The following is a 22,855-nucleotide window of genomic DNA, read 5'->3' on the forward strand; positions in this document are numbered from 1 at the left end:
TTGGTAATTGACAGCTCAATTATTTTCTTAATGAAATTTTTTTGACTCATGATCACTTATTCCATTTTTTCCTTCCCTTTTAAAGGTACAAATTTTAATAGTTATATATCACTTTGTGAGTTTGTCATTTTGTGAATACATTTATAAAATGCTGGTGCTTTTCATTTTTTTTTACAGATATCTGAGTTTTAAAAACGTGTAGGATGACTTGATTTAACTTGATATTTGTAATGAAATATTTTGATGTCTGAAGTAAGTTGTTTTACCTCTTTTCATGTCTTTTTCAGATGGGCTTCGTCGAATATTATGTCAAGTTGGTTTACAGGAAGGACCAGATGGTGAAAACTCTTCTCTTGTGGATAAATTGATGCTATGTGATTCAAAATTATGGAAAGGTGAATCTTTTTTTAAAGTCGGAGAGGGAATATATTCAAAATAGATTCTTTTTTGAAAAGTTCATTTTATCATGTATTTAATGGTTTTTTTATGTTTCAAATAACTGTTATATGAACCTTAGTGGTTTCCTGTTTATCCTTTTACCCAAAGAAATTTTTTTTAGGCAGACAATTTAGTCTCATTTTAATACCAAAAAATAGGGTGCAAATTCAAATTCATTTTCAGTTTTGCTCTGTTGAATTTGTGGCAAAAAAATTAGGTATAATGAAATTCTTTATTTTTAATATATCACTCTAAAAGTAAAATAAATTTCATTATTTGCTAATGAAGCAGAAATGTACTGTTCCTGAAGAAGAGCTAAAGCTTTAACCTCTGTGATGTTTTAAAATTCCTTAGAAATAACTTTCTTTCTTGCTTTCCTTATGTACTTCTAATCTTTTCCCTAATAGGAGCCAGGAGTGTCTATCATCAGTTGTTCATGAGCAGTTTACTTATGGATTTGAAATATAAGAAACTATTTGCCATTCACTTTGCCAAAGTAAGTAGTTTTTCAACTTTGAAAACTTCCAAAATAAGCATAAATAATGAACTAATTCAGGCCAATAATACATTGAACTGGCAATTTAATAGCTGATAAGCAGAATCACAAAATTTCAGAACTGGAAAGGACCTTAACAACTATTACTAGATCACTAAATATAATACATCTAACATAGCTGGATAAGCAGTTAGTCAACTGCTCTTGAAGACCACCATTGAAGAGTAACTTACTCTCACCTCCTGATGTAGTCCATTACACAATTTGGACATTATCTTTTTTTTAGGTTGTTTTTTGTTTTGTTTTTGCAAGGCAAATGGGGTTAAGTGGCTTGCCCAAGGCCACCCAGCTAGGTAATTATTAAGTATCTGAGGCTGGATTTGAACTCAGGTACTCTTGACTCCAGGGCTGTTGCTCTATCCACTGCACCACCTAGCCACTCCTGTTTCTTATCTTTTATTAATTGCAATATTAATAGGGCTGCAGGAAAGAGGAGTCCCCTCTTTGATATTTTTGTGCATTGTATGATGAAACTTATGGGCTCTTTTTAAATGCTGTAAAATAAAACACAGGATTACTATGGGAATAAATTTTATTGAAGTCTATCAAAATATTTTAAAAATAAGTTCTTGGACTAACCTCAGATTAGTAATCTTTGACTTAGTATTTATACAAATACCATGTTTAGTTCTGAATGTGCTTAGAATGGAACAATGAAGAAAGAGAATTTAATACTATCATCATTGTAAAATTAAAGTGCTACCCTTTCTGTGGATTTTTAGTATAGAAGATAGTCTTAGTTCTGTGTGTGTGTGTGTGTGTGTGTGTGTGTGTGTGTGTGTGCACGCATATAAACTATCTGCTTTAAAAGTTTTGAGTGTGATGTATTCTCTCTCCTCTTTCTGGGAGCCCCAAAATTGAATTGTCTGCTCTTTAAGTATGTCACAATGAAGTAAGACCAAGAAATGGTATCATCAGGAACTATATATTGCTGATATTTACCTTTTTTAATTATAAGATAATATTTCAAGAACTAGTTGTATCTTATTGTCAATACTAAGCTGTTACTATCTGCCTTCACAGAAGTATAGTAACAACCATAAAACTAGAGTTACTCCTCAGAGATTTTTTTGAATGATTTTAGGGGAGAGGAAGACTCCTTTTTTATCCCAGTATTATCTCTTTGAATTTCCTCAGTACAAACTATTCATTATAACTATTAAAAATTTGGTCCATGTGGATTAGAGGTGAATTTCCCCCTTGTTGTTTAGAATTACCAGCAGTTGCAGAGAGATTTTATGGAGGATGATCACGAGCGAGCAGTGTCGGTGACTGCTCTATCTGTCCAGTTCTTCACTGCACCTACTCTGGTGAGTAGTGCTTGCCTTTTCTTCTTAACTGATAGTTGGCACTCCTTGCCTTTTTTTGCCTTCTTAATAGAACTATGAGCGTTTGCAGAGTGATTATGTGACAGATGACCACGACAGAGAGTTTTCAATCGCAGACCTCTCGGTACAGATATTCACAGTTCCTTCACTTGTAAGTACTGAAAGACTAAGAAGAATTTTCCTATTTTCTGTTAGTGGCACTAAAGCCTTAAATTTAAGACTACTGAGATTTTTATATACCCAAATACAATAATCTTTCACCTATTTTGAAAGCCTGACAGTATAATCTCAATCACTTGGAACATAGCATTATGAGAAAAAGCTTCTTAGATGTAAAAATAGTGTCACAAAATATGTGAATTTTATTTGTACTCTCAGATTACAACCACTTAGAATTTTATGTAAAATTAACCTTCTTGTATTTCTTGTAGTCAGACAGCCAAAGGTAGAGTAGCTGCTTGAAGCTGATAATGCTGAGATATGTGAGTGAGGGAGGAGGCAACAAAATTATCAGACCTAGCAGGTGTTTTACTTCCCAGTTCAGTAATTTATTAGAGTGACTTCTAGTCACCAAAGATATAAGATTAAGTTATGTTCAGTAACCTGGTTAATAAGCCATAGAATTATGTAATACCTTTTTGAAAAATTTTCATCAAAAGTGAAGCCGTAAATAACCTTCAGTTATCTAGAAAAAAATACATAAAATATTTTCTATCTCTGTCAGAGGCTTTATGCTAGACACAGTTAGCTATTTGGAAAAATCATTTTCTGATACTCCCGGGCAAATGAGATGCTAAACTGCAGTCTTTTTTTTGTAATGCAAGCTCCTTAAGAAAAGAGATTATATTTCTTTTTGTGTTTGCATTTCAGTGCCTAGCACCAAGTGGGCATTGTAGAAATGCTTGTTGATTGATTGTTGAGATGGCTTTTTTTAATTTTAACAATCCAGTACTCACCTGTTTGCATAACATGAGCTACTTCTTCTAAAACTTCATTTGCAGAGAATCTTTAATATAGTCTTGTTAATAAGAATAAAAATTTCTAGACCACAACATTGTTTGGTTATTAGCGCTTTAAGGGAAAGGAAAACTTTCTTTGATACTTGCCTCATGTAAATTGTTGTATGCCACAGACACTGAGCCATATTCCCTTACAGGCCAGTTTAAAAATTATTTCATGGTCACATATGCCTAAGCCTGAGTCTGGATAATTCAGAATATATCCCCATGACTGGGAAGAGAACTGAGACATCATTTTCTTCTGCCAATAGTATCATTTTTTGTTTGTTTGTTTTTTAGGTTTTTGCAAGGCAAATGGGGTTAAGTGGCTTGCCCAAGGCCACACAGCTAGGTAATTATTAAGTGTCTGAGCCCGGATCTGAACCCAGGTACTCCTGACTCTTAAGGCCGGTGCTTTATCCACTGCGTCACCTAGCTGCCCCAATAGTATCATTTTTAAAAATAAGAATGACTAAGCATGAGGTTATCCTTTAACTTTCTCTTTGTCTAATTAAAACAAAAACACACTTTATTCAAGGTCCCAAATTTTAAAAAATCATTTAGATTTTACTCCAAAGTATCATTGATTTTTTTTATGTCCCTAAGTCTGATTATAACAAAATATTCCATTAAAAATCAACATCTTGAGTATTTGTTTATTTATAAGGGTGCCAGACTGGCTTTCAGCACTAGTTTTGGCTGATTTCTTGTTCAACCTAACTGTGATGACCGCTATTCCCAAATACTCTTTGCTTGATTTGTTTTTTTCTCTCCATGTTATATTTCTGGTTACTCCTGCTTCTCTAATTTTATGATGCTTATGTTGATTTCTTATAAAATGCTAAAGTCTTTCTCCCACCCTTCTCCAACTTGGTCATATCCATGAACATAATCTCTTCCTTTTGATATTGATAGTGGTAAATAAATATTTTTGAACCTCACCCTATCCTTGGGAAAAATTCTTGGTATCCATGCAATAATAGGTAGCAATTCTTGAAAGCTGGGTTAAGAACCAGTTTCATTCTCAGATAATAATCGTATAGTCCAAAGAGATTATGTTTTTAAATAATTTGATTAGATCTTACAATTAGTCTGTATTCCAATTTATTTGACCAAATGTATTTCCTGTCTACACCACATGCAGTGCAACTCAAGAGGAGTTGATGAGCACTGAGACTTATTCTTATCTTATGAATTTTTCCAGAGTGTTAGAGGATTTGCATTGTTATTTTGAACATACTAAGTTAGGTGTGTGTGGTGGGAGTCTGGCATCTCTAAATGAGGCTGAGAATTACATAGAATGAAAAATGTTTAAGGTAAGTAACAGATTGATATTCTGAAACAAAGTGAAGAGAAGACATATATTGCAAATAAAATAGAGTCCCATAGATAAATATTATCATAGTGAATTGGAACTATATAATTATCTCTGAATATCCATTTCATTAAAATCCAATTCATATAGTATAGCACTTTGAAGAAACTATTTTGCTTTTAGGGATTAGGAAGTTATAAATTATCAGACTTTTAATAAGTGGAGGAGACAATAGGAAACCCTTTTTGATCTTTCCGATTTTAACTTTGCCACCATAACTATAACAGGTTAAATCAGATTTGGGCTTTGGAATTTTCCTTGGGCCAAACTAGTGGATTGCTCTTTTTGTTTTGAGTAGAATAGTAAAAAATATCTACCCTGCTAATTATTGAATTTGGTATCCAGTCAAAGTCAGTTTTCTCATTTTACAGATAAAGAAACTTGAGAACCTTAGAAGTTAAGTGACTTGCCCAAACTTATACAAGATGTAAGTGGCAGAACTTGGGATATGAATTCAGGTTCCTCAACTCCAAGTTCAGTATTCTAGATTCAGAATGCTTTTCACTATGCCACAGTGCTTCTGTATTTTAGTACCAGAATACGAAAAAATTATGACCCTCAAAAATCTTTAATCATCTTTTCTAAAACAAGATACTCACATTTTGTTCCACTGACATTTATTAACAATTTTGAGGTTTCTGTTAACATCTAACCTTCTTGTCATCTTTTTTCTTAATTCCTTGGGCTCTATTGTGTCTTTTCCATGTAAATTACTGAATTTATAATCATCACAAGAGTGTGGTCAATCTGACATAGCTAGTTACTTCCTCTTGGTTTTGTAAACAATATGTGAACAGTCTAATTTAGGTAGTACCTAAGTCCTTTCTAGTACTGACTCAGATCCTGGGGGATTATCAGGTATCAGGTATACTCAGTGGTTTGGAAGGACAAGATTTAAAGGACAGTCCATTGAAACAGGAAAGCAACATGGGGTTTTTGGAAATATCTAAAGGTTACATTCTGTTATAGTTGGGAAATCTAAGGAGAATGCATGAAATAAGATCTGACACTTCTTACAAAACTCCTATGGCATAGATTTCTTATTATATATATTTCTTATCTAAAATTTCATATTTCATACACACATATTAATCCAAACAAATATGTAGCTTAGTTCTGCCATTGAACAGACTATTGTATATTTTGATTGAAAAATAAGAACCTCTGTAATACTTTGACCTCCCTGAATAGTTTGTGTCCTCATAAAACAGTAGGAAAGCAACATAATTAACAGTGATTAAGAAATATAAGGAAATATCTATTATTTTCATGCCTGTAGAAGAAAGATGGGGGTAAAGAAAAATGGGCCCAACTAAAAAATATGTACTGTTTATGAAATCTTATAATTCATGTTTTATCTACTTAGTGAATGAGTCTTAATTACAAAATATTCTAATATGCTTTTGTTTAGGCTCGAATGCTAATTACAGAAGAAAATCTTATGACTACCATCATCAAGACTTTTATGGATCATTTAAAACATCGAGATATCCAGGGCAGGTTTCAGTTTGAACGATACACAGCCTTACAAGCCTTCAAATTCAGGAGGGTTCAGAGCCTTATTTTAGACCTCAAGTAAGCAGTTGTTTAATTCTGTTTATTATTTTTTTTTTTTTTAGGTTTTTTGCAGGGCAATGGGGTTAAGTGGCTTGCCCAAGGCTACACAGCTAGGTAATTATTATTAAATCTGAGGCTGGATTTAAACTCAGGTACTCCTGACTCCAGGGCACTGCACCACCTAGCTGCCCCAGTTGTTTAATTCTTAAACCAATTAAGACTTAAATGTTCATAAGATCAATGCATTACTAGCTACAATTCCAGAGAAGTTATAAAACATGCTGCCCACCTTCTGACAGAGAAGTGATGGTCTCAAGGTGTGAAATGGGATGTACATTTTTTGATGTGAACATTTGTTTTGCTTGACTACATATTTCTTATAAAGGAAAAATAAATATTTGTCGCTTGGGAAAAAGTAAACTGATTTTTTTTAAGAATTTAAATGTTAAAAACACCTACATTTTTCATAATTTTTTTTGTTTTGTTTAGATATGTATTGATTAGCAAACCCACTGACTGGTCAGATGACCTGAGACACAAGTTCCTAGAGGGCTTTGATGCTTTCTTAGAACTGCTAAAATGCATGCAGGTATGTGAACCAACATATTTAAAAAATGTCAAGAATGATTTTGTTTTTGTAGTTTTATTGCTAAAATATATTCCATCACATTCAAAATACTTCTTAACTTGGAGGTAAATGTACATATGGGAAATTAAGGATTACGGTTTGAATCTATTTAATGAAAAAGTATTATCAAGATATTAAGTGAAAAGACTTTATTTGGAAACTTCTAGTGTCACAGAAGTCTTTTTATTGTTTATACTTTCAGTTGTTCATTTCCTTCATTACTTTTGTTGCAATACACTTTACTTGCAAACCATAATATTACATTTTCACCATACTGATTATTTGCTTGATAGATGCTTGTATACTGCAGTGAAATTATATTTTCTCTTTATATTCCTTTTCTGAAAAAGTCCCAAATGAGAGGCTGAATCTCCAGCTGTTATATTTTAACTAGTTTTAATTATAAAAAGACAAGTGACCTGCTATACATAAAGTTAGGTATATGAGCCATTTTGATTTTGCATTAACTTTTTTAAAGAAAGAAAACGTTTTTAAAGTTTTATCTTTAATACACTACAGATATTTTGCAATTTGACTTTTCCATTTTTTAGCTCTGCTGATTCTGTGGTGGTTAGACCTATAAATTCTATAAATTTAATTTTTTGTGTTTATTCTGAAGGAGAGAATTTAGCTTTTTTTTCTATTATCAGTTTTCTCTCAGCCTGGAAAAATGCCTTAGTTTCAAAGGGGAGAGATACTATGAAAGATATTGTGCTCTGAGAATAAGTGGGATGTACAGATTTATTCAATGACTATTTCCTTTATTTTTAAAAATCTTGCATCAAGTTTTACATAAAATCATTGAGTTAAAAAAAGATTTTAAAGATTTCTTTTTATGAAGTACAGTCTTTACCATATAGGACAATTACATTTCAATAGAATTATATTAAGTTTATGATGTATTTTGACTTCCAATTCATATTTGTTTACTTCTAGGGAATGGATCCAATTACTCGCCAAGTAGGACAGCATATTGAAATGGAACCAGAGTGGGAAGCAGCTTTTACCCTACAAATGAAATTAACACATGTCATTTCCATGATGCAGGACTGGTGTGCCTTGGATGTAGGTTTCTTTTTCTCTGCTTATTTATGTCTCAACTTATACACAAGATCAAGGAGCTTTAATGGATCTTGTTTTCAAGATAAAAGATTCATTTTATCTCAAACAGAAGTTTATAAATCAAAATTTTTTTTATTGTTTGAACATTTGTATCTGTGAGTTTTAAAGACTAGGTCAAAAACTACTTTCACTTCTTTTCAGGAGTTTTCTAACTTTAAATAACTTTCTGTCTTCTGAGAATGATTTCCTGGCAGTTGAGAGCATTATGCCTAATGAAGAAAAACTTAGTTACACATTTTGCTATTTGATTTATACTGTTTGCCTTAGAAACTATAATTTTAACTGTATTTTAAATGTTACAATGCTAATTTTCATTTAAAAAAGTCACTAATTCACCATTGCATATAATTTCTGAACAATAGACTTTTGAGAGTAGATTGGCCTAGGGCGCTAGGTGGCTCAGTGGATAAACACCGGCCCTGGAGTTAGCAGTACCTGAGTTCAAATCCGGCCTCAGACACTTAATAATTACCTAGCTGTGTGGCCACTTAACCCCATTGCCTTACCAAAAAAAACAAACAAACAAACTATATATATACACACACACACACACACACACACACACACACACACACATTCATACATACATATATTTGTTAATGTACATTCATAAGGCCAAGAGCTCCCACATTAGTTCAAAGCCTATCATAATCTGGCTCCACTCTGCATCTCCCATAAAGTCTAGGTTTAATTAGGAGAGGAGGGATGGGAGACTAGGCCTAAGAATCATAATGTTTAAAAAAAAAATAGGGCCACAGAAACATTTTTAAATAATGTACATGTACATGTACCAGAAGTAATACTACACCATAGGCCTGTGACACTCCAAAGGTGTGACATTTATAATTGTATGCTCCTGTAGAATTCTTTGTCCAGTTTTATGAAATTTAGACTTGAAATTATATGGAGACCATAGGCTCTTCCCCACAGTATCCTTGAACTACTTTGCTGTTTTAAATATACCTTCTGGCAGGTACTATGATGATATTTAAAATCAATTGAAGACATAATTCTTGATCTCTAGAATATGCGTTTTTCTTTGTTTGAAACTGAAATTCAATTTAAGTCATTTGGGTTCTTTCAAGCCAAAGACCTAATCCATCCATTTATACAAACATATATACATACATACATGCATACATGCATTTATATATATATGTATATATACATATATATATATATATACACGCACATATATACATTCATACATACATATATTTGTTAATGTACATTCATAAGGCCAAGAGCTCCCACATTAGTTCAAAGCCTATCATAATCTGGCTCCACTCTACATCTCCCATAAAGTCTAGGTTTAATTAGGAGAGGAGGGATGGGAGACTGAGCCTAAGAATCATAATGTTTAAAAAAAAAATAGGTCCATTGAAACATTTTTAAATAATGCACAGAAAAGAACACAAAGAATTCAGAAGGAAACATGGACAAGCACAACAGTTTTGAAAGTAGCAATGTGGAATTAAGTGCTTTTTTAAAAAATGCAAATGGTAATGAAATGAACAGTCATAGTTGCAAATAAAGTCCTCTTCGTATTCTCTGTATATGGAAATGAGATATTTTTCTGATGTTTCAAGTTTAATTAAAAAAATTTTTTTTTTAATTGGATTTGAGTCAGAAAACCCCAGGTTCACATTTTGGTGAACCTATATGTCTTTGGACCAATCCTTTAACCCTCTTAGTTCTTATCTATAAAATAAGGTAGTTGTCTTAGATAAATGATCTTTTAGATTTCTTCCAGTTCTAAATCTGTGATCCTGGCTATTCAACTTTCATTATAATGAATCATCTTACATTATTTAGAGCCCATTCTTACAGTTCTATACATACTTATTCTTATCCCCATGACTTTGTTTATGCTACTTCTTAATCTGTAATACTTTACTCTTCTCTGTATATTGATAACCTACCTCTCCTTCAAGTCTCAACTCAAACCCCACTTTTTCCCTGAAGTCTTCCCTGAATTCTGACATACTTTTCTTCTGAATAACCCTCCATGCCCCAATCTTTAGCATTTATAGTCTGTCACACCACTTAGTACTTTTTATTCTTCTCTTCCATTGTTTTTCTGACTAGTCTATAAATTCAATGAAAGAATATTTTTCATATATTTTAGAGTACCTAGAGTAAGACTAGATATGTGGTAGGTGCTCAAATGGTATTTGTTATTTGATTTTATTGTTGTTATTGATTCTCCAGGGCCAGAAAATAAAATTGAAATAGCGTTTTCTTTGGTATGAATACCACTTGTCTCTAGTATCTACTGCCTAATATCTAATGCCCAAGGCTTGCCTTCTCAGCTGCCCCCATGCCCAAGTCTTACATCTTATTCTGTCTGAGGATCCTATTTTGCTCTTAAGTAGAAATCAGTTTTCCAGGTTAATGCATAATTAGATAACAATTGTTTTATCTTTAAACTGGACCTCTCTTTATTGGAAATCATAATGAGGAAATTCCCTCTACTTAAAAGGATTTGCAACTGAGAGTTGCCAAACTCTCTGGACTAAGAGTGTTAGGATTATCCGGGGCACTGAGACGTTAAATGATTTGCCTATGGTCCCACAAGTTTGGGGCAGATTAGTAGCTGGGAGATCTGTCTGGGCAGATGAATACTTCAGAGTGCCCAGAATCATACCCTTTTTTTCCCCTAGGCCTAAGGATTAGTAATTTTATAGTAAACTTATAGGAGGTGATAGAAGAGACTATAGAGACTCAGAACACTACTGTGCTAATGCTATGTGATTCCCTGATGCCTCAGTCAAGCTACCTCTTTTAAGTAATTTTTCAGAATGTTATGCCTAATGAGATCTTTGATTTTATGACCACAAAATAATTGATATTTTTAGTCTTGGAGATATGTGTTGATTGTCTTGGGAGTTGAGCCTTTACTGAATAGTGCACATTCAATCCTCCTTCCCAGGAAAAGGTGCTGATCGAGGCATACAAGAAATGCCTGGCAGTACTGATGCAGTGCCATGGTGGCTTCACTGACGGGGAGCAGCCCATCACACTAAGCCTCTGCGGGCACGTGGTTGAGACCATCAGATACTGTGTCTCCCAAGAAAAAGTTAGCATTCATCTTCCAGTCTCTCGCTTACTTGCAGGTAAATAAAATCAGACATTCAGTTTTCTTTTTCTTAACTTAGGATACCGTCTGTTATAGAATGAAAATGAGCCTAGACTGTAGAGCAACCTAAATTTATTTGTATATTCAGATCTTTTAAAGAAAAATTACTTTTAAGGATGTTTTATTGATGACTTTTTTGTCTTTACATTATAATAATTTCTTATGCTATGCTTTCCAGGTAGTTTTTTCTTTGTAATTCTAGAACATCTAGTATAGAGATTGTATCACAAAGCAACAGCTAATAAATAGAAATTGCATAAATATTTGCTTCTTCATACCTGCTGCTTTTTTAAGTATCTAATTATATTTTAGGCCTTATTGCTGCTGACAAGAGTGTTTAGGGAAGATTTGTTTTTTAAATTTTTTAAAAAGTTCATATCAGGGCAGCTAGGTAGCATAGTGGATAGAGCATCAGCCCTGGAGTCAGGAGTACTTGAGTTCAAATCTGGCCTCAGACACTTAATAATTACCTAGCTGTGTGACCTTGGCAACAAGCCACTTAACCCCATTGCCTTGTAAAAAAAAAAAGTTCATATGCCTCAAATAACTGAAAAGAATAATTTATAAGTGCCTACTGTAACTGTGTCAAGGACTTTGAATTGGAGATACCGGTGCAAAGCCTTAAGCAATCATTGCTGTCAAAAAACTTACATTTTATTGGAGTAGATAACAGGTATGCATGTGTAAGTTTAGGTATGAATATTTACAGAAGAAATGTAAAGATAAAAAATTCAATGTCTTTGAAGAGATGGACATTCAGAAATTAGTTCGGGGGCGGCTAGGTGGCGTAGTGGATAAAGCACCAGCCCTGGCGTCAGGAGTACCTGGGTTCAAATTCGGTCTCAGACACTTAATAATTACCTAGCTGTGTAGCCTTGGGCAAGTCACTTAACCCCATTTGCCTTGCAAAAAACTAAAAAGAAATTAGTTCAGGTAGGAGAAAAACAGAATTCTACACATAAGAAACAGAAATTCAGTTTGCTTAGATCATAGAATGTGGAAAGGTTATGCTTAAAGGAAGCTGGAGACATAAATTGGACCTAGATTGTGGTAAAGGGCTTTAAAAACTAAACAGGATTTCAGATTTAATCCTAGAAGCAAATTATAAGGAACCGTTAAAGTTTATTGAATAGGGAAGTGACAGGGCCAAATCTGCACTTAAGGAAAATCACTTTCACAGTTGTTTTGGAGGATGAACTGGAGGGGGGGGGAAGAATTGAGGTAGAGAGACCTGTCTCATTGTAAGAAGGCCCTTGTAATAGTTCAGTAGGGTTGAGATGATGAGGGCTTAAGTGAAATCTAGTGATCCCAAATAGGTAGGATATAGATTGAAGCTATCTACTTGCTAGGGTCAGAAATCTATAAACTACAGCTTTCCCCTTCAACATGGAGCCATTTTGGCAGAGCTATTGGGCTTAAGCTGCCCTCTTCCAGGACAAGGATAGCAAGATCAGACAGTAAAATATCAGTTTTTTTCCTAAATTTAAAGGTATTCCCTTTAATTTAGGGGAAAAAAATTATCTTATTATATAATTTTGCTATCTCTTATACTTTATTTTTCTTCCTTAAGGATATAATTTCTCTCTCATTACATTCAACTTAGATCAATGTATACCATGGAAGTAATGTAAAGACTAACAGACTACTTTCTGTGTGGGATGGGAGGAAGGAAGCAAGATTAGGGGGAAAACTGCAAAACACAAGATAAATAAAATCTTTCTAAAAAAAAAGCTGCATGGCAATGAGAAGTTACATAATATTTGAGTGCTCCATGCTGTCTTAAGACCATAAATTGCAAATAAGTTTGTAATCTTCATTGGTGAAAGGAATTCCAACATTGATGAAACACTCTTCCCTAAAACGTACTGAAGTCTCCTCAGTTTGTGAAAAAGAATTCAGTACAGTACACTACGCAATAAAATTTTCATATGTTCTGAGGATCATTATATTATCTTGCTAATGTACCAGACATTGTATAAACAGATATTGGAGATTTGTTCATATTATGTTGCACTGGGGAACTATACCTATTCTGTTCATCCCTAGAAGTTAGGATAACTCTGATTCTGAAATAATTTTCACAAAATAATTTAAGGGAATTTTAGTATGTTGTGTGTGTGTGTGTGTGTGTGTGTGTGTGTGTATAATTTAAGCCTATGGATATATATTCAAGAGGGTTTGTGTTTATATTAACATTCACATATGTCTATATTCATAAACATATTACACATATGTGTGTACACACATAGGCAGCTAGGTGGTGCAGTAGATTGATAGCTGGATTTGGAATTGGGAGAATTGACTTCATATTGTGTTTCATATTGTGCGGGAATGAATTAAATCACGAATTAAATCTCTCAGCCTCAGTTTCTTAACTATAGCACCTGCCTCTCAGGGTGGTAGTGAGAATAAAAAATATTTGTAAGGCACTTAGCAAAAGTTAAAGCACTATATAAATGTTACTATTGTTATTGTTAATATTATCACTACTAGTGCTACTAGTAATAATAATAAAGGTTATCCTATAGGTTTCAATAGCTTAAAATTTCACTAAGGGTACCAAAAAAAAATCTGATAGAACCATAAGTATAAAAAATTTCCAAGTATCACATATACCATTTCAGAGTTTGTGCAGATGATGGTTTTTAAAAGACCTATTGCACTGAGGAAGTTAGGTGACATAGAAGATAGTGTTAGACCTCATCAGGAAGAGTGAATTCAAATTCTGTTTCAGATACTTACAAGCTGTGTGACCCTGAGCAAGTCATTTGTCCTCTCAACCTCAGTTTCTTTATCTATAAAATGAAGATAATAACAATGCATATAATTTCTTTGCTCAGGAAAGGAGTTTTGGAATCTTCTCTCTTTTTTTACTCCAAGGCTATTTACTTACTGCCCCAAAATTCACTTAGAAGGCTTTATTGAGGGGGCAACTAGATGGCTCAGTGGATAAAGTACCACCCCTGGAGTCAGGAGGACCTGATTTCAAATCCAGCCTCAGACACTTAATAATGACTTAGCTGTTTGACCTAGGGCAAGTCACTTAACCCTATTGCCTTGTCAAAAAAAAAAAAGACTTTATTGAAAATCTATTGATTGAACATACAACTTAAGGTTCTAGAGGAATAACTAGTTCCCTGAACTTATTAATCATTGAGAGCATAAAGTTTCAGGCTCTGGAGATATGGGGTGACTGATATTGTGACCAGATTCTTTTCATATCTGTAAAACAGATGATCCAGCTAGAATGGGAGTTTAGGTCATCCTGCAGTAACTCACTTTGTAGTGCCTTATATCAGTGATACCATAGTCCAGTTTCTAAGGATACAGGCATGAAACAACTAGAAAACAATTTGGACTATAAAGAAACCATGTGATAGTCAAGTATATTTAAAGGACATGTAAGAGAAGAAAGATAATAGAGTAAGGAAGTCTTCTCCAGGGAGTGGAATTGATGAAGGTTCTTTGGAAGACAAGTGTCTAAGCCCCGGTCTTAAAAGAAGTGATAGACTTGGCTTTGAATAAGAAAAGAAAACAATATAAATTGATTGAGTGACCAAAGTGGAATATAGAGTTTAAAAAAAAACTTAAGTCCTCTTATAGTCAGAGGTTGTGGACATTATGATTCTGGAGTTAAAGAAACTTAATTCTGAGGTCAAAATTGTTGAAATCCTGAGCCTCAGGGCCAACACCAGTACTTCAAAGAGATAAGCAATCCGATGACATTGTATCTCTTCATTTGGAAGGGATCTCATAACAACTTATACTCTGGTACCATATTCTAATTTGTGTTCGATTTATCTCTTGTCATTTAGACTTAAGTTCTCTGAATGTAGAAGATTGTATCTTTGTCTTTCTGTCTCAGCTCTTAACATGTTATGCAGTGGTGCTTAATAATTTGCTAAATTTTACTCTTTAGAGTAAAGTTTGCTTCAGTTACATGACCCACTTTAAGCCATAAACCTGTTAAGGGGCCTGGCACATAATGGTTGTGTTACTTCATTATAAATGCTTGATTTGTTTTTGCAGTGTTGTGAGTGTACATTTCCCCTTCTATATTAAAAATATATTACAAGTACATTTCCACTAGTCAATCAGTCAGCAAGTTTTTATTAAGAATTTCCATGTGAACTATGCCCAAAGGGCAACAAAAATGTGTATACCCTTTGATCCAGCAATACCACTACTGGGTCTATACCCTGAAGAGATGATGAAAAAGGGTAAAAACAACACTTGTACTAAAATATTCATAGCAGCCCTGATTTATGGTCTCAAAAAATTGGAAATTAAGTAAATGTCCTTCATTTGGGGAATGGCTTAGCAAACTGTGGTATATGTATATCATGGAACACTATTGTTTTATTAGAAAACCAGAGGAATGGGAATTCAGGGAAGGCTGGAGGGATTTGTATAAACTGATGCTGAGTGAGATGAGCAGAACCAGAAAAACATTGTACACCCTAACAGCAACATGGGAGTGATGATCAACTTTGATGAACTTGCTCATTCCAACAGTGCAACGATCAGGGACAATTTTGGGCTGTCTGCAATGGAGAATACCATCTGTATCCAGATAAAGAGCCATGGAGTTTGAACAAAGTTCAATTTTTAATATAGAAGGAAAAAAACCTGGTATCTTATTGTCTGATCTTCTTATCTCTTATACTTTATGTTTCTTCCTTAAGGATTTGATTTCTCTCTCTGATCACACTCAGTTTGGAACAGTGTATACCATGGAAACAATGTAAAGACTGACAGATTGCTTTCTGGGGGGGGGGGAGTGAAGTAAGATTGGGGGGAAATTGTAAAACTCAAAATAAATAAAATCTTAAAAAACAAACAGGCAGGGGGTGGCTAGGTGGCACAGTGGATAGAGCACTGGCCCTGGAGTCAGGAGTACCTGAGTTCAAATCCGACCTCAGACACTTAATAATTACCTAGCTATGTGGCCTTGGGGAAGCAGTGTCTAAAAAAAAAAAACCAAACAATTAAAGAAAAATTTTTTAAAAAAGGCTAGGCACTGCAATAAGTGATGAGAATACAAAGAAAGTCAATAAAAATAGGGTCCCAAAGAACTGATGTGTCTTAGGCGCTCTCTCATAAAACTTATAAGCTAAGGACTCTAACTAAATTTTTGAGAGACAGAACCCACAGAGGGAGTTCTCCTACTCAAGGTAACCTGGAAAAGAGCAGAAAGGCTCTGCTCCCTGGGGCTGGAGGGGCAGCCTACCAGAGGGATGGCCCTCCAGAGCGAAAGAACTTCAGCCTCTGGGAGGCAGCCCCAGGGTGCTAGGAGCTGTGGCTCACAGCAGCCGGGGAGTTTCCTGAGCTATGTCCTGGGGAGCACTGGGCACAAATTGGGGGAACAGCTGGGGGGACCTCTGACCCTCAGGGCACACAGCGAGCAGCATGGCCAAGGCAGTCCAGATCCAGGAAACAGAAGCAGGCGGAGCCAGTAAGCAGGACCCCCCAGGGCATGAGCCCATTGAGCTGAGGGAGGGTAGTGAAGACTTCGGGGCTCTATCCTCTGCCTCTGCAATAGGAGGCTGGGGCTCTGACCACATTCAGATCCTGATCTAGGCCCTCCCATAGAACAGTAGGGACCCACACACACACCTCAGCCCCGTGGCAGAGGGGGGCACACATGGTCATTCACAGACCAGGAGGGAGGACAGAGCCTCACACACTGAGACCCTTGTGGGAGTGTCCCAAAAGTTCAGGAAGCACCCCAAAACCAGGCTCAGGCTGGGAAAATGAGCAAGCAGAGAAACGAGGAACACCATTGAGAAATATTTAGCATTATTATGAGCCCAAGAAGTATCAAAATACTCAGTCTGAAGATGAGGAAGCACAAGCTCCTGTATCTAAAGACTCCAAGAAAAACAGAAATTGGGCTCAGGCTATGATGGCTATGACAGAGCTCAAAAAAGACTTTGAAAATCAAATGAGGGAGTTAGAAGAAAAACTGGGAAAAGAAATGAGAGAGATGGAGGAAAAACATGAAAATGAAGTCAGCAGCCTAGTCAAGGAAATCCAAAAAAATGCTGAAGAAAATCTAGCATGTTTAAAACCAGCTTAGGTCAAATGGATAAAACAATTCAAAAAGTTATTGAGGAGAAGAATGCTTTAAAAAGTAAAATTGGCCAGATGGGAAAAAAGATAAGAAAACTCTCTGAAGAGAACAAATCCTTCAGACAAAGTGTAGAACTCAGGGAGATTGATGAATTTACGAGAAACCAGGACTCAGTACTTCAAAACCAAAAAAAAATGAAAAATTAGAAGAAAATGTGAAACACTGAAAAAAAAACAACTGATATGGAAAACAGGCTTAGGAAAGATAATTTAAAAATTATTGGAATACCTGAAAGTCATGATCAGGAAAAGAGCCTTGACATCTTTTTCAAAGAATTACTACAGGAAAATTGCCCTGATATCCTAGAAGCAGAGGGCAAAATAGAAATGGAGAGAATCCACCGATGCCCCCCCGAGAAAGAGATCCCAAAAAAACAACCCTTAGGAATATTATAGCCAAATTCCAGAACTCCCAAGTCAAAGGGAAAATATTACAAGCAGCCAGAAGGACACAGTTCAAATATCGTGGAACTGCAGTCAGGATCACACAGGACTTAGCAGCAACTACATTGGAAGCTCAGGGCTTGGAATATAATATACTGGAAGGCAAGAGCTTAGAATGCAGCCAAGAATGAACTACCCAGCAAAACTGAATGTCCTCTTCCAGGGAAAAAGATGGACTTTCAATGAACCAGGGGAATTTCTGATGTTCCTGTTGGAATGTCCAGAGCTGAACAGAAGGTTTGATCTTCAGATACAGGACTCAGGTGAAGCATGGAGATTGGAGGAGAGGGAGAAAATATGAGGGACTTGATGATGAACTGCATGTATTCCTACATAGAAAAATGACACTGATAATACTCATATGAACCTTCTCAGTTAATAGAGCAGGTAGAGGGAGCTTTTATAGTTGAAGCACAGGAGAAAGCTGAATTTGAAGATAAAATATGGTGTAAAAATGGAGTCAATAGAAAAAAGGGAAATGTAATGGTAGAAAGAAAAAGGAGAGGGGGAATAGACCAAGATATTTCATATAATAAGATTTTTCTTTATTACATAATGAGCTATTGCAATGATGTGGAAGGGGGAAGGCAGGGGGGAATGAGGGAATCTTCACTCTCATCAGAGGTGGCTAGGAGAGGAAACAGCATATATACTCAATGGGGTATAGGCATCTGGAGTAAGAAGGAGAGGGGGGAACAGGGGGAAGGGGGGTGATGTTAGTGATGGAGGAGAGGATGGACCATGGGGGGAGAGTGGTCAGATATAAGACATTTTCTTTTTTTTTACTTCTTGCAAGGGGCTGGGATTGGAAGGTCTGTCCGGGACCATAGGGCCGGGTGGATGCTGGGTCTAAAGGGTGGTATGGGGCCTCGACCCCAGAGCTGGTGATCTGTCTGCTGTGCCACTCAGCTACCCTACAGCAGAGTCAAAGTGAAAGGAGAGAGAAAATATAGTACTTGGTAGTGGAGAAATACAAAAGGAGGGAGTTGCGATCAGCAATGGCAATGGTGGAAAAATATGGAAGTAACTTTTGTGATGGCCTTATCATAAAGAATATGTTCCACCCGCGACACAGTTGTTGGTGTTGGAACAAAGACTCAAGCATATTTTTTATTATTATTTTGGGGGGGTGCAGGGCAAATGGGGCTGGGTGGCCTGCCTGGGGCCACATAGCAGGGTGATTGTTGGGTGTGTGAGGCTGGATTTGGACCCGGATCCTCCTGGCTCAAGGGCCAGTGCTCTGTCCGCCACCCAGCCACCCCTACTATTATTTATTACTATTTTATTTTATTTTGGGTCTTTTTTTTTTCCTTTTTGGTTTTTGCAGAGCAGTGGGGTTCAGGTGTCTTGCATGTCACACGGCTGGGTGTGGATGTGGGCTCGGGTGCTCATGGCTCCAGGGCTGGTGCTCTATCCTTTTATTTTAATTTTTTTTTCTCTCCCCTTTATCACTCAAGCGAGTCTATATTTATGGAGGGAGGGGTATTTCATTTACTCTTAAACAAGAATATTTTATTAATGTATTAAAAACATTATACAAAATGAGAATAAATATTAAATTAAAAAAATAAAAGACAAAAAAACATAGGGTCCCTTGCTTTCAAGAAAGATACAGGCTACTAAGGGAGAGAATGAAAACAGAGGAAATAGAAGATAATCTCAGAGGAGAGGGACTAGTTGGGAAGAGAAGGAGCAGAGAAACAGGCCAGAGAGGACTCTTGTGGAAGCTCAAATTTGAGCTAAGTCTGAAAGAAAACTAGAGAAGCCATCATTCCTCATCCCCATTTTATTTTACATATGTCTATCCCTTCTCCAGCTGCTAGTGCCCAATACCTTAAATATATCCATGTCCATATATATATATATATATATAATTGGTTATCTCTCTGAGTCAAATGTCAGCTTAAAAAAAGGCTCTCTTTGTTTGTCTTTGTACCTCTAGTTCCTGGAAGAGTGAAGGATTTAATAAATATTCTTTGACTGACTAATAATGGATTTGTATTTAGAGCTAGAAGTGACTTTAAAGAGCATTGAGTCCAACACCCTTATTTTATAGATAAGGAAACTAAGGCCCAGAAAGGTCAGGATTTGAAGTCATATTCTCTTATATATAAGTCCTTCATTCTTCCCAGTCTAGTCTAGCTCTGCTTTCCCAGAACTAGAATCTTGAGATACTACTCCATGTGATTTATGATGGAAATGGACTGCATCCATACAGTCATCATGTCAGATCACTTGCTTTATTGTAAGTTCATTTGTTGTACAGTATATTCATTCATATATGAAGGGATAAAAAAGTTAAATGGGAGAATTAAAAAAGGATGATTGTTTATATAATTCCTTCAGAAAAACTTTTTTGTTTTGTGTTCCCATTCAGGTTTACATGTATTGCTAAGCAAAAGTGAAGTGGCATATAAATTTCCAGAGCTACTTCCTCTGGTAAGTGGTACTGAAATTTAAAAGCAAATTTTTATTTCTGTAGCATTCGTATTATCTTTGAGCCCCAATTATCCTTAATTTTTAAAAGTAAATTTCTAAAAATGTACTTAGTCCAAAGTCTTCTGTCCATTTGTTCCTGTTAATTCACTATACTAGCTAAGATTTTACGTGACATTTTTTTATTTGCAGAGTGAACTCAGTCCACCCATGCTGATAGAACATCCTCTTCGTTGCCTTGTGCTATGTGCCCAAGTGCATGCAGGAATGTGGAGAAGAAATGGATTCTCTCTTGTTAATCAGGTTAGTATCTTAAATTTGCAGGGTAAGTTTTCTCTCATTTCCTAGCCTCTCTTCAAGGCACAGACAATACAGCAGCTGGAGCAAGAGTGCTGTGGATAGAAATAAGAGCATAGTGGATAGTGTTAAACCTGAAGTCAAGAAGACTTGAGTTGAAAAATTCATCATCAGACACTGATTATGTGACCCTGGGCAAGACACTTAGCTGTAAAATAGGGATAAGGTATTTAACATTTGCAACAAATAACAAAGTATTATTGTTTAAAATAAAATAATATTTGTAAAGGACTTTCTAGACATAATTGTTCTATATACATGTTAACTATTACTAGGTACCATAGTTTTAATGGCACTCAATCATTGATTTAAAAACTACAATAGAAAAATAAAATACACAAATTTAATCATAGAAACCAAAGTTTTCATATTATTGGTATATGTATAAGAAACAATGTCAAAAATAGAAAACAAAAGTAATAATCTAGATTTCATTATCAAATGGAGCTGAAAAGTTTATTAATTAACTAAAGTATTATTACAAACTTAACCTTGTTTAGATTCAGTTTGGGATTTTTTTATAGCTATTAGCTTTATTTTCGGCAACAGGGCAAGTAGAATTAGGAGAATTATGATTAACAGGGATGGATCTAGGAGCCTTGTTTTGCTGGCAACCTTAGAAATACTATTTAATCATGTCCATCATCAGTGAAATTGACCCTAGAGTTGGCATGATGTATATGAAAAGGGTAATGAATTTGAAATGAAAATAATTGATCACCCCCTATATTCATTATCAAGTATGAGCTTAGAAAAGTCACTTCCCTTTTCTATGCCATTTCCTAACCTGTAAAATAAAGGATTTATTCTAAATGGTATAAAGTCTTTTGAGCCTTTTGTACTGTGCCATGGCTATTCCTCCAGTGTTTTAGGTCATGTTCCTTTCATACCTTCTCTCACTATGTGAAACTTCTCCATGTTCTTCCACTTTCTCAGAACACTTGAGTCCTTTCTCTAGATCTCTTAACCCTTCATAGATAAATTGAGGAATCAAACTGTCCGTTTAAAAAGGATTCACTCAAAGAGTTTTAGGTTTAGAGTTGAAAGTGTCATTGATTTTTCAGATATTAATTTTAAATATGAAGAAACTGAGAACCAGAGAGGTGGAATGATTTGCCCAGGGGTACACAAAGAGTTGATATCTGAAGTCAGGGGTTCACATCAAGGGAATTTCAGGACTAGCAATGATTTCTACATGATTCTGTATGACTTTTAAGAACCTAGATGTTCCTGTTTGTGAATGGCGTTGTGTTGGTTGCATAAAACTCCAGAACTGAGAAGAAACTTCTAGAAGAAAATAGTAATAGTGCAAAAGAAGTTGGGGAAGTTTCCCATTTTTTACTTTCCTTGTTCTATAGTTATACATACATGATGGGTTGATCAGAAAGGCTGTCATTTAAATTTAGAATAGTTTTGTACAAATAAAAAAACAAATTATTGAGGAAAATTGATGTGTGTATTTTTTTAATTTTTTAACAGATTTATTACTACCATAATGTGAAATGCAGACGTGAGATGTTTGACAAGGATATAGTAATGCTTCAGGTAATGAAACTAAGATATTCAGTTTAACACAGAGATGTTTTTTATAGGTTTTATCACAGCATTAAGGAAAAGTTTTTTTTTCAATCTTAGGTAAGAGAATAAGGGTAATAGCATGACAGTAAGAAGTAATAATACTATTAAAGGAGAAAATGTCTCCAGAAAAGAGAATTTCAAAAAGAAATAACTTATTTGGTCAAAATTATATAAAAAGGATGACTTCAGAACTTACAAAGAAGTGATTAAAGAAAGCTGGAGAGATACTTGGAAATAGCAATAGTCAAAAATTTTTCCTCAAAGAAAAAATTGAAAATTTTGGTATTATGTCTTTGTGAACTTGCTACTTTTAGTTACTTGCTGATGTGGAATTGCCATGCATTTTTAAAGTTGTCCATTTAAGTAAGTGTATTCTAACTTGTTTACCCACAATATGATTTTCAGCTGGTAAGAAAACACCATAAAGGGTCAGGACTACATAGCTTCCCGAAAATGTCCAGGCACTCTGAAAATCAGTTAATACTTGTTATTGAGGAGTGCCCAAATCTTAACTTTAAACTTTTTCTCTTTTATTCCAACCTTTGTTTTTAACAGACAGGTGTTTCTATGATGGATCCAAACCATTTCCTGATGATAATGCTCAGTCGGTTTGAACTTCCTCATATTTTCAGTACTCCTAATTATGGGAAAAGATTCAGCTCTGAGAATGTCAATAAGGTAAGATGTATAGTTTTTCAAATATCTATCACTGATACATTTTTAGCAACCTTTAACAAGATCAGTAAAGATGAGAAATGTAATTTTAA

General features: G+C 35.1%; 1 protein-coding gene across 8 annotated transcripts in view; it reads left to right on the forward strand.

The window, feature by feature from the left end:
* UBR2 (ubiquitin protein ligase E3 component n-recognin 2) overlaps window positions 1-22,855 on the forward strand; it is a 157,516-nt gene that overhangs the window by 72,111 nt on the left and 62,550 nt on the right. For 7 of the 8 annotated variants that reach the window (XR_012478543.1, XM_074236964.1, XM_074236970.1 and 4 more), the window contains 11 exons: window positions 288-395; window positions 846-934; window positions 2,375-2,473; window positions 6,107-6,270; window positions 6,742-6,841; window positions 7,817-7,945; window positions 10,935-11,118; window positions 20,095-20,156; window positions 20,346-20,456; window positions 21,990-22,055; window positions 22,644-22,766. Coding sequence is in view for 7 of the 8 variants with exons in the window: in XM_074236964.1 (XP_074093065.1) it covers window positions 288-395; window positions 846-934; window positions 2,375-2,473; window positions 6,107-6,270; window positions 6,742-6,841; window positions 7,817-7,945; window positions 10,935-11,118; window positions 20,095-20,156; window positions 20,346-20,456; window positions 21,990-22,055; window positions 22,644-22,766 (1,235 nt within the window). In the remaining variant the exon portion in view is untranslated. Of the gene's footprint in view, window positions 1-287; window positions 396-845; window positions 935-2,205; window positions 2,305-2,374; window positions 2,474-6,106; window positions 6,271-6,741; window positions 6,842-7,816; window positions 7,946-10,934; window positions 11,119-20,094; window positions 20,157-20,345; window positions 20,457-21,989; window positions 22,056-22,643; window positions 22,767-22,855 lie in introns of all 8 variants that reach the window. The other variant, XM_074236965.1, reaches the window with a different exon arrangement.

The sequence above is a fragment of the Macrotis lagotis genome, chromosome 5 (genome assembly GCF_037893015.1).
Source record: "Macrotis lagotis isolate mMagLag1 chromosome 5, bilby.v1.9.chrom.fasta, whole genome shotgun sequence".
Classification (NCBI taxonomy): Eukaryota; Metazoa; Chordata; class Mammalia; order Peramelemorphia; family Peramelidae; genus Macrotis; species Macrotis lagotis.